The sequence below is a fragment of the Centrocercus urophasianus genome, unplaced genomic scaffold (assembly GCF_019232065.1).
Source record: "Centrocercus urophasianus isolate 14NV4802_14NV808 unplaced genomic scaffold, USGS_Curo_1.0 seq_14, whole genome shotgun sequence".
Classification (NCBI taxonomy): domain Eukaryota; kingdom Metazoa; phylum Chordata; class Aves; order Galliformes; family Phasianidae; genus Centrocercus; species Centrocercus urophasianus.
In genome coordinates, this window is record NW_024884586.1 from 43,488,770 (window position 1) to 43,504,568 (window position 15,799).

General features: G+C 42.1%; 1 protein-coding gene across 7 annotated transcripts in view; it reads left to right on the forward strand.

Moving 5' to 3' along the window:
* MARK3 (microtubule affinity regulating kinase 3) overlaps nt 1–11,957 on the forward strand; it is a 61,036-nt gene extending 49,079 nt beyond the window's left edge. For 2 of the 7 annotated variants that reach the window (XM_042814321.1, XM_042814324.1), the window contains 4 exons: nt 192–449; nt 2,827–2,853; nt 7,559–7,603; nt 9,489–11,957. In XM_042814321.1, coding sequence (XP_042670255.1) covers nt 192–449; nt 2,827–2,853; nt 7,559–7,603; nt 9,489–9,834 — 676 coding nt within the window. In that variant the 3' untranslated portion in view covers nt 9,835–11,957. The remainder of the gene's footprint in view (nt 1–191; nt 450–2,826; nt 2,854–7,558; nt 7,604–9,488) is intronic. The other 5 variants (XM_042814322.1, XM_042814325.1, XM_042814323.1 and 2 more) reach the window with 3 other exon arrangements.
* Nucleotides 11,958–15,799: the final 3,842 nt, after the last annotated feature.

The window sequence follows — 15,799 nt, forward strand, 5'->3', positions numbered from 1 at the left end:
GCCTTTTAATCCTAACTTATGAATTTTGATTCCATACAGTGCTGTAATAGTGCTGATATTTCCAACCCTGGCCAATATAGAAGTGTCTGCTTATGCTTTTACCGTAGAACGTAGTGTTTTGTGTTTCCTGCAAAAACCGTCGTGCTTCCGTGAAGAAGTCCTAGCGTGGTTTTTTTTGTTTTCTGCTCTAGCACTATTCCCGATCAAAGAACGCCTGTCGCTTCAACTCACAGCATAAGCAGTGCAACCACACCTGACCGTATTCGTTTCCCCAGAGGAACGGCCAGTCGGAGCACCTTCCACGGCCAGCTCCGTGAGCGACGTACCGCTACCTACAACGGGCCCCCGGCCTCCCCCAGCCTGTCCCACGAGGCAACGCCGCTCTCTCAGACTCGAACCAGGGGTTCCACTAACCTGTTCAGCAAACTGACTTCAAAACTCACGAGAAGGTACGTCTTTTAAAATGGTGATGCTACACAGGAACGCTTTCTTATTGTCAGAGAATGGAAGCATTTAGAAGTTCATTATGTAGGAGGCTTTGTCTGCAGTTGCAGGTCAATAATTTAACTACGTCTGCAACTTAAAATGCATCCGGTGATGGTGTATTTTTTCATAGTTCTTTTCAGTGCAGAAAGCCATTTGTTTTTAGCAATTGAATCAACTGGGAATAAAAACTGACGCAGGCTCGATCTGTGCTGATTATTCTGGGCTCACTGCTTTCGTGTCTGCGGCACCAGTGCTGCAGAGCTGAAACGTTGCAGCTCAGTTCAAAAGCTGCTCACTGTGCATGATCTCTCAATAGAAGGCATAAACTAGAATATCAGTCCTGATATTTAATGCAGTGTTAGGAGCTCAGGGTCCTTCTCTCTTTGGCTGTTTCCACACAGGTAGAAATATCACAGGTGAAAGGGTAGAGGCAGAAAAGAACAGTTGATTTTGGCAGCAGTGCTAGCACAGGTCATTCTAAAGCAATGGCAGTACTGCAGTTTCTGTCTGGGCAGTAGTCTGCTAGGCCTGAAAGCTTTAATCCTGTTTCACCACTTAGCTCACGCAGATTCTGGTGTTGGTGTGACGATGTGCTACTGCAGCCAAAGCCTGGCGTAAGCTGGTGCTTGTTCCTGTACTGACTGTTTTTGTTCTAATTGGACTCCTAGTTTCAAACAGGTGTAGGATTGAAATTAGCTCCCACGAATGCTAGAACTGGAGTAGGAGGGGAGAAAATATCACGTGTTTTCCTTAAGCATTTTAAACCTGTGGATTCGTATATTACCTACTTCAGACCACTCAGGTACCACACCACTTGTGTTTGCAGAAGTGAGGATTTCTTTACTTTTGTTTTAAGGTGATCTCAGTGCTTCTGTACCCTCCTCATCTCATGAAATTTTGTGGAATATATCATTCAAATCTTGGCACGCTTGCTTTTATTTTAGGTCTATGGCAATGGTGTTGAACCATTTCCCTCCTGTTGTGGGACTGTACGTGTCCGCTCCCCAGTAACTTCTTCATAGTTTTCTATACAAAATAACGTTCAGCCAAACTCCAGTTTTTCACAGCTGGCTGATTACAATTTAAGGAATGAATTTTCTTTAAATAAATAAATAAATAAACACGTGGAAAAATCTGAACAGAACAGCCTTGCCTTTTGGTAAATGTTTTACCCTGCCCAGCACTCTTAGCTAATGCTTCTCTGGGAGACTGTGTGCTGTGAAAAGTTCCTTTCTTTTTCTCTTTAGAGATTAAAGATGAACTTGATTTTTACTTTTTTAATATAAAGTCTTCTGCTTTTTGTCAAGTGAGGTTTTAAATCAGACACATCTTTTTGGCACATTGTTCTGTACTTTTGTTTGTTATACTCTAAATTTTCCATTCTGACATTCCAAATGTGGACACTCAAACTGTGAACATGTAAAGCTTTTTACTTGTGCTGCTGCAATATACTATTTTTCATTCAGTGTGACGCTCACTTGTTCAGACAGCAGTCCAACTTCTATCATTACCTCCATTTTCAACTTTTGCAGTGCAGTTTGCTTTAAGAAGTTCTTCCCCAAGTGCTTTACACAATAGTTGGAATTCCATTTGGACTTGATTAAATAACAAGCATTTTTAACACAATAGCCCTGCTACGGGTGATTACATGTGCACTTGGAGGACCTCTTGCAGTTGGTGTTGCTATGCTAGGTACAAACTACTAGGAAGAAGACAGTGCCATCAAAGAACACAGTTGTTTCTTCTCTTTAAATAGAAATAAATACATTAAAGTGTGCTTTTTCATTCTTGTTTCCTTTGTAGGAGATCAGAATCCTTTTGATAATTAACTGCTTGTGTCCTGATCTAGGCACTAGCTTCAGATTTTGTCATTAAGTTAGCCAAATATTTGAGGCAGTTTTTAGCACAGTATGGGGGGCAGCATTATGAAGGGAGGAAGAAACATAGCTCTGAAGGTCTGCTAATAGTTGGAGTTGCAGTTTTTGCTTTCTATTTAAACTCCTTTTAAATAGAAACATCTTTTTATGTGACCTTGCATATTTTTGGTTTTCAAGTGTTCTGAAACTAGTGTATATGCTCATGACTGCTGTAGTAACTCATAGTAACTGCTGGCAGTGCATTTCGCAGGGAACAAGTAAGTTTGGAAATATTAATGCTTTAAAAAAAAAAAAAAAAAAAGTTCTTCAGACCTTAAGTCATGTGCCTAATCTCAGAATGTATTGAAGTGTAATTTCATTGTGCTTTTCAATGAGGTCTGTTGCATGTTTCACTCTAAATGGATTTTTCAGTTTACTTTGTACAAAACTTTGTTAATTATTATTTTGGCTTAATTTCTTTTAGAAACATGTCATTCAGGTTTATCAAAAGGTAGGATTTATTTATATTTAAAAAAGTGGCTCCTGCAATTAACAACAGATTTGGCTTTCTAGCCTTGGTTTTCTGACAACTAAACTTTCTGCTGAGAACTAAATACTGTCTTTCTTGAGAGGAAAGCATAAATCAATGCATTAACTCGTGATGATATCTAAGAGTCTGCAGCACCTGAATAACAAGATGCTAAGCATGCCTTATGAATTCTTCTTTCTTTGATAGAGTTGGTAGCACCAAAGTAATTCTGTTCTATGTACTAATACACTTAGCATGCTAATGTTTGAAAAATGAGGTGTTTGATAACAGTGATAAAAGTTTCAAAACATAAGGTTACAAGCAAATAAAGGTAAGTGAAGGGAAATTGACATTCTCTGCTCTGTGGTATTTAAATTGTCACTGTGATGTGTTGTCTGTAGCGGATACAGGAGAAAGCAAACTGAATGTGGCTGCGAATCTAGCAGCTTGTTTTGTGTGGAAGGTTGAAAGAAGCTGAAATGTTTGCATTTTTATTTTAAGATGGGATGCCTTAGCTGAAGTGAATTGCAGCTGACCTGCAAACAGAGCACTTGAGTTACGAATAATCTGTAACATCTACGTTGATTTTTTAACTAAGGGAAAAAGCTGAAAAGTATTACATTTCGAGTCCAAAGGATTGAATTTAGGCTTACAATTTGGGAATTCTGTATGTATTTTAAGTCCATTACGAAGTTGCTAACGTTGGCAATACAATTTTGATCCACGTACAGATTTTTCCAGTAGAATCTTGTGATATTCAGTATTATGCTTTGGAGTTCCTTAAAGAATGTTTCTTCCGTTTTCCGGCAGTTGACCAAAAGTGTCATCTGTTTTAACTTCCAAACTGCGAGGCTACGCATGTTTCTGCAATTTGAAATTAGTCAGACCATTTCAAAGAAGTGCTTCAAATAAGGAGACCTCAGCTATGTTAACAGCTACTTAAGTTTGGGCTTATTCTATACATCGTCTAAAGGTTTATCCCTGCCTAACCGAGTAAATTCCATTCTGCTTTAATAATTATCAGGGCACTTCCAAACATGACTGTGTTTAGAACTGATGCTATTGGATAGGCTAACACTGTCACAGCTTTCTTGAGAAGAGGAACATGCACAGACTGGTAGCTACGGAAGGGAACCATCCAGTATGGTATACAAATGAGACTAAACAGAGGCAATAGTTCTCGCTCACCATGCGTAACAAGCGATGGAGCACATACCACTTTATAAAAGGAGCTTTTGTCTCTGTAGTCACATTCATTTTTAAACAAAGGATTGTGGTCTGTGTAACCTCCACAACTGAATGCTTGTAAGCTCGGTATTCAGTTGCTCGGAACTAAAACGAAAAGTGCTAGTGGAAGTTCAGATTGAAGCTAGAAGGCCAGTCGTCATCTTTGAGACTTTAAAAAAGTAACTTTAATTATTTTTTTAAAAAGTTCCTTTGACTGCTGGCCAGGAATTTTAGACTGTAGTGGAAATAATTGCTGCAGATTTTATTGAATATTTCTTTTGGATAAGAGATTTGCAGAGTCTTACACCACCTACGCAGGACCAGACTGTGCTTTTTAAATTGTTTCACATGTGCATCATATTCCTCAGCACCTGATGTGTTAAATTCAAAATGTTATATTTTTGGTAGTTTCTTCTCACTTCATATGCTGTGAGTCTTACCTAAATTCACTTTCTTTGGTACTGGAAGAGCTACTGTAAGCCACGTGCATGCATTACTGCAGTGTCACTGTCGAGGAATCCTAGAATAGATGGGGTTGGAAGGGTTCTTAGAGGTCAGCTAGTTCCACCCTTCTGAACAAAAGCAGATTCTTAGTCATACTTTTTTCAAAATTACTCCTAATATTGTGCCTACTACATGGACCTACTATATATATGTGTGTATATATTTGTGTGTATGTGTGTATTTGTCTTACACCATGCACTGTGCTTGCACATCTGTATCATGGAAAACTAACTTTTTTCTGACGGCAGAAATCACTTTCTGTATTCTGAATTTGAATGTAGCATCTATTCTTTATTTCCATAAGTTCCTGTTTTAGTCTTGCCCTCTTTGCTGTTTTTCAGTATCTTTTTAGATAAGTTTCTGTTTAGCTGAATTTCTAACAAAGAATGTACAAAGATGTAAAGAACAGAAAGCAGTATGACTTAGGACAGATATATGGAAATAGCCTTACTTTATTAATCAGTTCACAAACTGTGTAACAGGAAGAAAAAAACAAAGGAGGTTGTGCGTAGGCATTGCCTGACAAATGAGAGCCTACTTTTTTTTAATATATTCGTTCCATTCTGAAGACCAAGGATCATTTTGGCCCATAAAACTAACTTCTGTAAAAACACAAGCAAAAGCAGAAGACTGTGAACACAAACCACCAATATGTGGTTCCCACAGAAGTGGCGTTTGTGTCAGCAGTGAGAAGGCCTAAGGGGCTGCATCGGAATTGCAGAGCTACCCAAACAATACTGGCAGTACAGTAAGTTAATGTTCCCAGTGTGCGAGTGCTGTGCTGTGGAACTCAACTGTCACAGTTTCCTTCGTGAAGGAATGGGCGTCTGGAGAGATTGGCACAGCTCTCCCCATCTTGGCTTGGCATTTCATAGTTGAGAGCATAAGTCACTGAGTGCAGCTCTTGGTGCTGAATGGATGGATACTGGAGCATGGAACAACGTAATAACGTAAGGATTTCCAAACAGGTTTCAAGGAAGTAGAGTTTGTCATTTCAAGGTGGTGTGTAATTTGTTATTTTTGATTCTGAAACTACAGAACCTGCACAGTTCAGTCTAGAAAGGTCTGAGAACATAAAAAGACAGGGATTTTTCCTCAAACTTTTCTGGGTGGGTTCCATTAACAGTAAGAGTGTTCACTGTTGGGAATACTAGTTACCCTCCCATTTTCTACAACCTTTGGCAAGATTAAAGTGAAAATTTAAAAAATGGAAGTAAAATTATCTCTAAATGCTTGCAGCTCTTAGTGAGTTTTTACATTCTAGGAGCACGGCAGTCTCTTTTAAAGCTCAAATACTCTTTAATTTCTCAGTCGAGCAGTGTATTCACGCTTGTTTGCCTTCCTCAGTAAAACAAGCCTGTCGCAGATCTCTAGCACATGTGAAAGGAGTAGCTGTGTTCTGCTGGTATAGGGGTTCTCTCTTCCAGCCTTTTTCCATTTCAGTCTTAGAATATTGTTGTAAAGCTTGGGTTTGTGAATTGTATCTACCTTCTCCAATGTTCATCGTAGTAGAGTAGCACTTGATTTTTATCTGCCTAGAAGTTCATCAGCGCTATTGATGTCTTAAACTTAATGTGAGTTTCAGAAATGGAAAATAAGTATGGGCTGCAGTCAGTCTACTCAAGAACATTGGGAGGGCTGTAGCCTTTGGGTCAGCTGCCCTCCTGTGTGACTGAGAGGAACAAGTGGAAATTATTCAACCTTTTCAAGGGGAAAATAAAATTACGATGAAAATAGCTACCAATAAAGCACACTTTGAAGTGCTAGAATTGGGTGAGAACTTGCCAGTTGTGCTCTCATCATCTTCATTATCATCTTTGCTTGTTACAGCTTTTTATTAGTCCATTAGTCTCCTACCAGAGTTCCCATCTTACATTGTGCTGTGCAGGACCTTGTTGTACAGGGCTCTTGCTGGATGTTCTTATGGTGAACAATGTGATGAGTACCCAGCATCTTCTTACCTATACTTACATTGCAGCATTGATTTTCAGGTCCATGTCCTCCACGTGCTGCACAATAAGTGTTGTCATTTTGCTCCTCATGGTACTCTTGTAATGTTCCATTGTGACAAGTCTGCACAGACCGAGGATTATCTGTTTCCACTGATCTCAAAGACCCCTGTTTCCTCATCCCAACCCCTCAGAAGAAAAAAATGAGGAAATTAAGCCTTATATCACCTCACACAATCTAACATAAATATAATGTGGAGCCATGGTACTGCAGTAATGGGAAGGTAAAGAAAGATGACTTTCCTCTTAATTCTGCCTGATGCTGGGATATTAGCAATCAGCAATGTAGCCTTAAGCAGTGCAAAAGGATAGGAAGCTTAACTTGCTTTGGCTATAGAAGATGCGTCAATGTGAGAATTAATAGCACAGCATGGGAAATCTTGGATTTACCTCAAAATTTTGGTTAAAATGTATATGTGTGTTGATCATTTGCTTTAGATGGCTTGGTATTGTTTAAATATCCAATTTTTCAGATTTGGTGTGTGTGCAAACACAGTTTGTCTGGACTAGTTCCTAACCAGTTCCTAAACAATTTGCTTTTCAAATGTACTCTTCTATTCCCAGATGACTTTTTTTAAAACAAAACAAAACAAAAACACCTTGAAATAATTAGGACTTAGTTATTAAATGATAACTTAATTTTAATTTGACATTTTCCACTTCAGACATTCGACTTTAATGAATTCTACAGTGTAAATATGTAAGCACACGATGTCAAAAATAGCTAAGGGTCTTTTAAAAACTATAGCTAATAGACTTTGGTAAGATGTTATATTCTGAACTTGTTCTAGTCTAGAAAGTTCATTACATCTTTGTTGCTTTGTATTTTAACACGACTTTGGTATGATTACAGTGTCTTTTAGCAACTGCTCAGATATTGTATATTGTAGTGTAAGATTTGTCTTCTCTTTCCCACTTCCTTTTGCTTCTGCGTTCTTTTCAATGAGGCTCCCGACTGAATATGAGAGGAACGGGAGATTTGAGGGCTCAAGGTGAGGGTAAAATTTTTGTTTCAAATGTGATTTAGGTGAGTTTGAACCTTTCTTCCCTTGATTATGTGGCACAGTGGCTTCAGGCAGCAGCTTTTGTTTTGTTCAAGGCTTTGAAACTAAACAAAGAAGCGTTTTTGTCTGCAGAACAGCTATTAAAGCACTGACTGGCTTGTTTCTAAACCTTCATCTTTCCTGTTGCCTTCTCCCTCGTGTGTTTTTTGCATTTTAGTATTTATGATTTGCTGTTGTCTTGTAGATCCGTAGGTAAGTGGTGTCTAGTGAGACTGCACATGTGTGGGATAACCACTGAAGGGTGTTAAGATATATTTCTGTCTCCAAAATCACAAATATTTTCCATATTAAACTCTTCCTCAAATCTTTGTGTTAAAAATACTAGAAATTATTGGATTTGTATTTGTTCTGCCAACCACTTCAAGTAGAAAAGGCTTTCTAAAATCGGCATTGAATAAAAGTTGGTGTTACTCCTCCTGTCCCTTTTGCCAGCTCCTGCAGCTTCATTAAATTAAAACCTGACAGTTAAAACATGATACATCAGCAATCAAAGAGCATGTAGCATCTGAGAAACCATATAGCTGGATTTGACAGCATAATCCTTTTATTCTTGCAGTTACTGGGAGTCTTTATAATAGAATGTAATAGAATATAAAATTATGAAACAGGTTATCTTTGCAATAGTTTTTTTTTGACCTTGTTGTTTTTTATGTAACTTTTTCATAATTGCCTGCTTAATGCTCAGAGAGGGAAGAGAGCATTGTGCAAGCAGAAATTCACTGCCAGATATCATAGAGAAGAGCTTAACTTACGTGTAAACTGAGCTTTGCAGTTCAGTGTGAGACCTGAACTGTGTGGTTTAGGATCAACAAGGTTATGTGTTTTCAGAAAATATGAAAGCATCATGGTCAGTATGTTAAAGTCACTTGCCCTGGGGACAAGTAAATTTGAAGATACGACTTTCCATGCATGCAGACTTTCCAAACAGAAATCTGTCCCATTTTTTCTTAAATGTTTAAATGTAGCTCCTTATTCTTTAGCTCTGCGACTGCTGATTTTAATGGAAGAAGAGGCATTATTGTGAACCGGAAATTTCTGGATCATTTCTTTTCCATTCTCCTGTATAACCTTATTTCTCCTTACCAAGGGAAAAGCTTTAAAGAAAAAAAAACAAACAAAAAAAAACCTTGCAAACTTGGGAAATGAGAAATACAAAGGCATATTTTTGCTGTCTTTTAGAACTGTGGCAGTAATAGCAACCCTCTTGCCCTGGTTGCTTACTAACCATGTTAAGTTGTGTTTGATAGTGACTTCCAGCTCTCCTTCCTGCATTTTGGCCTCCAGGACTCTTGCATGCATAGATTCTATCTGCAAAAGACTCCATCACATTACTTGATTGATACTAAACAAATTACTGACCAGCTTAAAGACAGAATATTTCCTCCCTGTTGAAGGTAGCCCCAGTGTCCTACAGTACGGTGGTTCTGTAGTGAACATCTCGTAGCGTGAAAGCTGTCCAGCCCAGAACTGGGTGGCTCTTGACTCAAGAGTAGGACTTGGAGCAACACTTGACTTAAAACCGAATCACAGCTGATGTGTGTGATTTTCCTCAGTGAGGTAACTTCCCTCACGCTCCCAATTGCAGTGACCCCCAGTCGTTTCTCCCATCGAGCCTTACCTTTGTTTCAGCACCGAAGGCTGGCGCTTTATCTTTACTGTGTGTTTGCACAGCAGTGAGGGAGATGGGGTGCTGCCCGCTGCCAGGGCCCCCAGGCACTGCTCTCGTAGTGTGTGTTGCCTGTGAGTTTGCTTTGCTGACAGCTGTCCGGGAGAAGTGGCTCGCCCTGCTAACTGATGCCTTGCTGTCTTTCAGCCGCAATGTAGCTGTGGATCAGAAGGACGAAAACAAGGAAGCCAAGCCTCGCTCGCTGCGTTTTACGTGGAGCATGAAAACCACCAGCTCCATGGATCCCAATGACATGATGAGGGAAATCCGGAAGGTCCTGGATGCCAATAATTGTGACTATGAACAAAGAGAGCGTTTCTTGCTTTTCTGCGTCCATGGAGACGGGCACGCGGAAAACCTCGTGCAGTGGGAGATGGAGGTGTGTAAACTGCCAAGACTGTCCCTGAACGGAGTTCGCTTTAAGCGGATATCGGGAACATCCATAGCTTTTAAAAACATTGCTTCCAAAATTGCCAATGAGTTAAAGCTGTAACAAGAAAAATAGTTAAGTTGTAAATTAGTTAGCAATTTCAAGTGTTTTGAGAATTCCGATGGAAATGTATAGAATAACATTTAGGCAATAACTTCTGCATCCTTCTGAATAGTGATATTAAAGAAAACAAAGCTGCTGAGCTGGGAGGGAGAGTTGGACTTTTTTATAAGTGCACTACAGCATTAAAGTTGCCTACTATGTAAAATATTACCCCTTCTGCTTTATTTCCATTGCTCCTAAGTCTTTGACAACAAATTGAAACACAGAATATATTCATTTAAATATGCCTCCTGTTTGTGTGGACGTGTGAATGTACAGTATGTGTGTATAATATATAAAGTATTATATGTAAACAATTCATTTACCACATGGAGCTGTACCAGTACCTCTTTTTGGGCTAATTTTGGTGCTAAAAATTGAAATGGCCAAGGAGGAAACACTTGAGTTAATATTTAAAATAACTGAAGAGATAACCAGTAAACGCAGGTTTACAATTCACTGCTGTGTTAAGGAAAAAAAGGGTGTGAAGGGTTTGGATTTACGGTTGTGAACATTATTAGTCCTGTTTTCTAAGTAGAGCTCATGAAATTATTAAAAATTCACTTCTACCGAGTAAGTCTTGCATTATATTTTGCCCACCTATTTATTATTTAAGTCTGAATCAAATTTTAAAAATGTAGTTGATTTGTGCATTAAAATTTGGGTAAATGCTTCCATTCTTCTGCTTCTGCTAAACTACTAAAACTGTATCTTTATCCTTCTGGCTTAAGAGTTTTGATTGCAGCTAAGAGTAATTTTCCGTTGCTCCACAGTCCCTCTGCAGAACAGCGTGGTGTGCTGAGCGCTAACCAGTGGCTTCTTCTTTCAGAGTTCTCCACCTTACGCTAGGTCAGACTGATAATAGCACAAAAGGACTCTCAAATAGTTCTGATGCGAGTCGCCATGCACGAGTCTGTGCTGCTCCGAAGTATTGCTGCGGCCACGGCAGTGCTTTCCTTTGCTTTCTGAGCGCGCACAGTATCGAAACCCAGCAGTCAAATTCGGCTGCTGACGTCCCCTGTTGTAACATCCAGCTTGCTTAACTACAGCCATAGGTAGTGGCAGCTGAAAGTTTCCTTGCAGCTCTCTTTCAGCGTGCTCCCGCTTGGCTCTGGGCACGTTGCTGTTGGCTTCATGCCGGCGGTGTCTCCAGATTCTGCTGAGGAGGGAGTCCGCTGTTGCTCTTGTGCCGTGCAGTGTGCAACCTGCCCCGATGGACGCTGGTGGCCAGCTAGCTTTCTGTAGGACGCCGAGCTGCTGTCAGATGGCCCCGCTTCTTAACCACCACTGTGGTGAGCTGGATTTGGGCTGGCAGACCAGAACCAGGAGCTTTCTTCAGGCGTTGTTTCCTGCTGATACTCAGTTCATTTCATCGAGGACTTCTGTAGATAAAACCCTGCGTTATCTACTTGACTTTTTGTATTAATGTTTTATGGTTATATTTTGGTGAAGCACTTAAGCATGTACTTCACGCGTGCTTTAGACTGGAGCCTAAATTTGCATTTTAAATTTGCAGTGAGCTAATAGCTATTCATAGTGCGCAGTTCAGGTCTGACACGAGGTGAAAATCCGTGGTGTTCTGCAAGTCAGTTCTTGTGACCCGCGGTCTGTGAAGGCAGCAGACTTCCCCTCTTTCCCTGAGCATTGATATTGACTATGCTAGTTTAAAGGATGATCGTAGTTGTTAAATGTAGTAAATATTCCTGGATTTGCATTTTATTCTCTGTATATTCTGTGTCATGCCATGGCTTTGGAACTCCCGGTGTTGGGTCGGAGTTCAGTTGGCTTTCAGTGCTCTGCCCGTGCCTGTGCTGCTCAGTATGGTTTTTTCCACAAAAAACTTCATTTTGTAATAGCAATAAAACATTTCAGGGCAGTCGTTGTACTTTCTCAGGTGAAGAGTCACCTATCCTTTCACTTCCTACACTTCAAGCACTCCTCCAAATGTATTTTTTTTCACCTGGCAGTGCACTTTGTTGTCTGAACTGAAACAGTGTTCTGATAAATTATGTAAATCTGTATTCGATGGAAGTTCCAAAAGATTTCATATTAAATGTTTTCTGAAATACTCTGTTCCTACTTCACCTCTGAAGTATGTAGTTATTTCTAAAAAGTGCACCAGTGTCATACTTTGGATATTTAAAATTGGTATTTGAGTATGAAGGTGTTTTCAGAGGGTTCTTACAGAGTTAATCTGTCTTCAAGGTCTCTCAAAAAAAAAAAAAGATGATCATAAACAGATTTTCACCAGCTTGCTTCCTGAATGCCCTGTAAAACAGCCAGGCTGCAAGAACATACCCTCATTTCCTTATCCTGCACGCGTACTGTGCAGGCCTCCAGCAGCTGCCTGGAAAGGAAACTCCTACTTTCAGATCTGCGACCAGAGACCAACCCCTGCCTTTCGTTTCTTCGTCTGCTTTGAGGTCTGTCGGTGCTGCTCCTGATCCAGCTTCGCAGCGCTGCGGCTGTTTTCTCTCTGCATTAAGAGACGAGCGTTGCAAGTAATCAGAGGCCGGCGCATGGTGAGCATCTCGGCATCCTGAGCTGTGCGTGGCAGCCAAGCAGCGTTCTGTAACCGTATGGCTGGAGTCCTGGGCCCTGTGGTCTGAGCGTGGTGGTGGAGGGTGTTTGTAATAGGCTCGTGAGTGAAGTTCTGCGGTGCTAAAACCCGTGTCATCCAGTTCTGAAGATGCCTTTGCTTGCTGGTCTGGTTAAGAACAATGTCTTCGGAGTTATGGGAGAGGTTGGCTGCTTTAAATAAAAGGGTTCTGGTTTTTAATAGATGCATTCGAGGAAGGGGTGAGGGGACAGAGCCAACTATGGAACACTCAAAAGGAACAAATGGATTCAGATACAGTTGGTCTCAAATTCTGCCTGTACTTAGGCTTTCTAAAATGCCTACATCTCTTTTATGTCGTGGATCAGATGTGAGGCAAGTTTTAAGGCCTTGTGCTGAGAGATGGGGAGAGGTCTGTTAAAGGGCACTGGGTGCTGCGGTCTGACTGCTGTGCTCAGTGCTTTGTTCTTTTTTACAAGCTGTGGCCCCTGGACCAAACTTTGATGTAGATGTAGATGTAGAGCCTTACAGTATATTTGGGCTCTTTTGTTTTCTCCTCTTGTGGTAAAGCTTTACGATCAAATACAGTGAGAGATTGATTTTCTAATTGCAACGTTTTGCCAAGATGAACTAGGCTTGAAGTAAATTAGGATGAACAATTAGTATTTGCATCTTTATGTTAAAGAAGTCAGAAATTCAGGAGTTCTTCAAGTCATAGGGGAAGACTGTAGCAGATCTGGAGACAGACCTCCCCACTTCAGCGATAAGCCCAAATGCACGTAGACCTGTTGGTGGATGGTAATTTCTACTGTGTGGGGGACCATCCTGTTGTAAAACTTCCATTGCTGCGGATGTTCAGGAAACATTCATTAGTTTTGTAAAGCTGATTGCTAATTTTAAGCATGCAGTGTTACAATTTTTCTGTATTTCCAAAGTCAGCGTGATCTTGTAAGTTTTCATGGGAGAGGCCAGGACCTTTCCTGTGAAGAGATGCTTTGTGTTAGCAGACAGCACCGCCTGAACCTCAGCCTGAAGTTAGGGGTACTTGTATGGCAGTTCCACATCTGACCAGATCTTTTCCGTTCTGCAGTCAATGGCTGCACTGATTTTACCATGGAGCATTTCTTTTGAAGGCTTTGTTGCTTCAAAGAACGAAATAATCTTATTTATTAGTTCTTAATACTGAAAGCACATCAGTGCCCTGCTTCACAGCAGCAGTAGATGCTTAGAGAAGTGAATAAAGTATTTAAAGGGGGGCTGTAAGAAAGGAGACATTCCTTAGCAGTTCTGTTGTGACAGGACAGGGGGAAATGAATTAAAACTAAAAGAGGAGAGATTTAGACTGGATATAAGGAAGAAGGTTGGTTTTTTTTTTACAGTAAGGGCAATGAGGCACTGGCACAGGTTGCCCAGAGAGGCGGTGGGTGTCCATCCCTACAGACAGCCAAGGTCAGGCTAGATGGGGCTCTGAGCACCTGGTGGAGCTGTGGGTGTCCCTGCTCAGTGCAGGGGTTGGAGCAGATGGCCTTGAAGGGTCTTTTCCAACTGAAACGATTCTATGATTGTGATCAGAAGACAGGTAAGCTGTTGCTGTGTATGAGCTCCTTTCTGCTGACAGACTGGAGTGGGGGAACGAGCTCCCCATTGAAGTCACTGGGATAACTGTGGCTTTCATCTTCCTGCTTCTTCTGGTCTGTTCTTACCATGCCATCAGGCACCCGGATGCCATGGCCAGCTAACATGAGCAGAACCTTGGAGAAATCTCTTCTGAAGCTGAACCAGTATTGCATGTGAAGCAAATGAATGGGACAGGCTCACTCCTGCTTTTTCTTTGCCTTCTGATTCTGTTCTAAGCTTTGCCATGAGCCGGGGCTTCTCGTTCCAGCACTACTGCAAGCAGAAGATGCGTCAGTATTCACCGAAGCCCGTGTTGGTGTGTTGGAGCCATTTTCATGCCACTAATTGCCACCTGCGCGTTCATATTCGCCTGCATGTGCCGTTAACACCTTGCAGGGGCTGTGGCTTAGCAGGTAAGGTACTGATTTCGAAAGGACACCGTTTTTGCGCATTGTCTGCTTCTGCAGCTGTGCTCTGAGGCACGGGACCCGCGCGGTGACGGCGGCGTTGCGCGGGGTGGGGGCGCGGCGGACCGCGGTTGCGATACCCGCGGCGGCCACGCGGGGTCGCCCTCGGGCAGCGGCTGATGGTTGCGGCCGTGCCGGTCGGCTCCGCTGAGAGGTGGTGCGGAGCGGTTCTGGCAGCCGAGCTCGGGCTCCGCGCTCTTCCTTTGTGAGGGACGGCTCTGCTCTGCTTCGGGAGAGGCGCCACCACAGCACCGAGGCGTCTCCCCCCGTTGCTGCGGTGATTCCTTCCACCTGGAAGTCGGAGGTACTCAAAGAAGTGCGAAACGGCAATGAATTGTGTGCGTGGAGCCGTCTGCTGGGCTGTAAAGCTCCCAATGCGCTTCGAGGTGGTGCAAACAGCTCTTAGGGCTGCACCACAGCGGGCTCTTTCCTCTTCCGGGCTCCCTGGGCTCACAGGGCATGCAGGGATGCGTACTCAGAGCTAATGGCCAGCTTGTAGGTCCTAAGTCACAGGGAGGGCAGAGCCTGCAGCCAGGGAGGGACACGTGTGCTCACACTGTGCGTGTTACACAAGCTCGTTTCTCCAGGAAAGTGCTAAAGCTCACAGCAGGACCCGATCCCTGGTGCTGGCAGCTCTCCTTAAAAGGCTGCTTAGCAGCGCAGAGCTGCCCTTGGGTGGGTGCTGGTAAAATATAGATGGGTTCTGCAGAGCGCTGGGGCTGAGGGCTCACTTGTGCACCTGCTGACTTAAAATGTTGAAGGCAGAGGAAAAAAAGAAAATGAGAAGTAAGCTTAGGGGGAGCACTGTTTAAACCAGCTGCTGCCTACATCCAGCTCAGCTTATCTCATTGATATATCCCTACCTCTGCCCTCCCCTCCTGTCCAACTGCATGTGAGAATCATGAACGTTTCATCCCTCCCTTCTTTCATCACTTGGATGATGACTTTTTCCAGTTCTCTGTGTGACTTGGGCAGCATTCAGACTGCAAAGCTGAGTGTCGTTCACTTAGCAGCCCAGTTAGGGGAAGCGAGGGCATGAAAACGAGTCCTAAATTTGAAGTGAGCCAAACATAGACATGTTGCTAATGGAAAACCAAAATCCTGAAAGTAAGGCTCTGGATCACCATGCTGCTGCATTGAAATCAGTGGTTATGCTGGCTGTGCTGCTGTGCTCATGGCTGTAAGATGTCCTTGTGCCTTTATGTACTGCTCAGACAAATGTCCTGCCTGGGGATGTGTGGGTTATTACCTCTCGTGCAATATTGGCTGGGGGTGGAGAAATGGA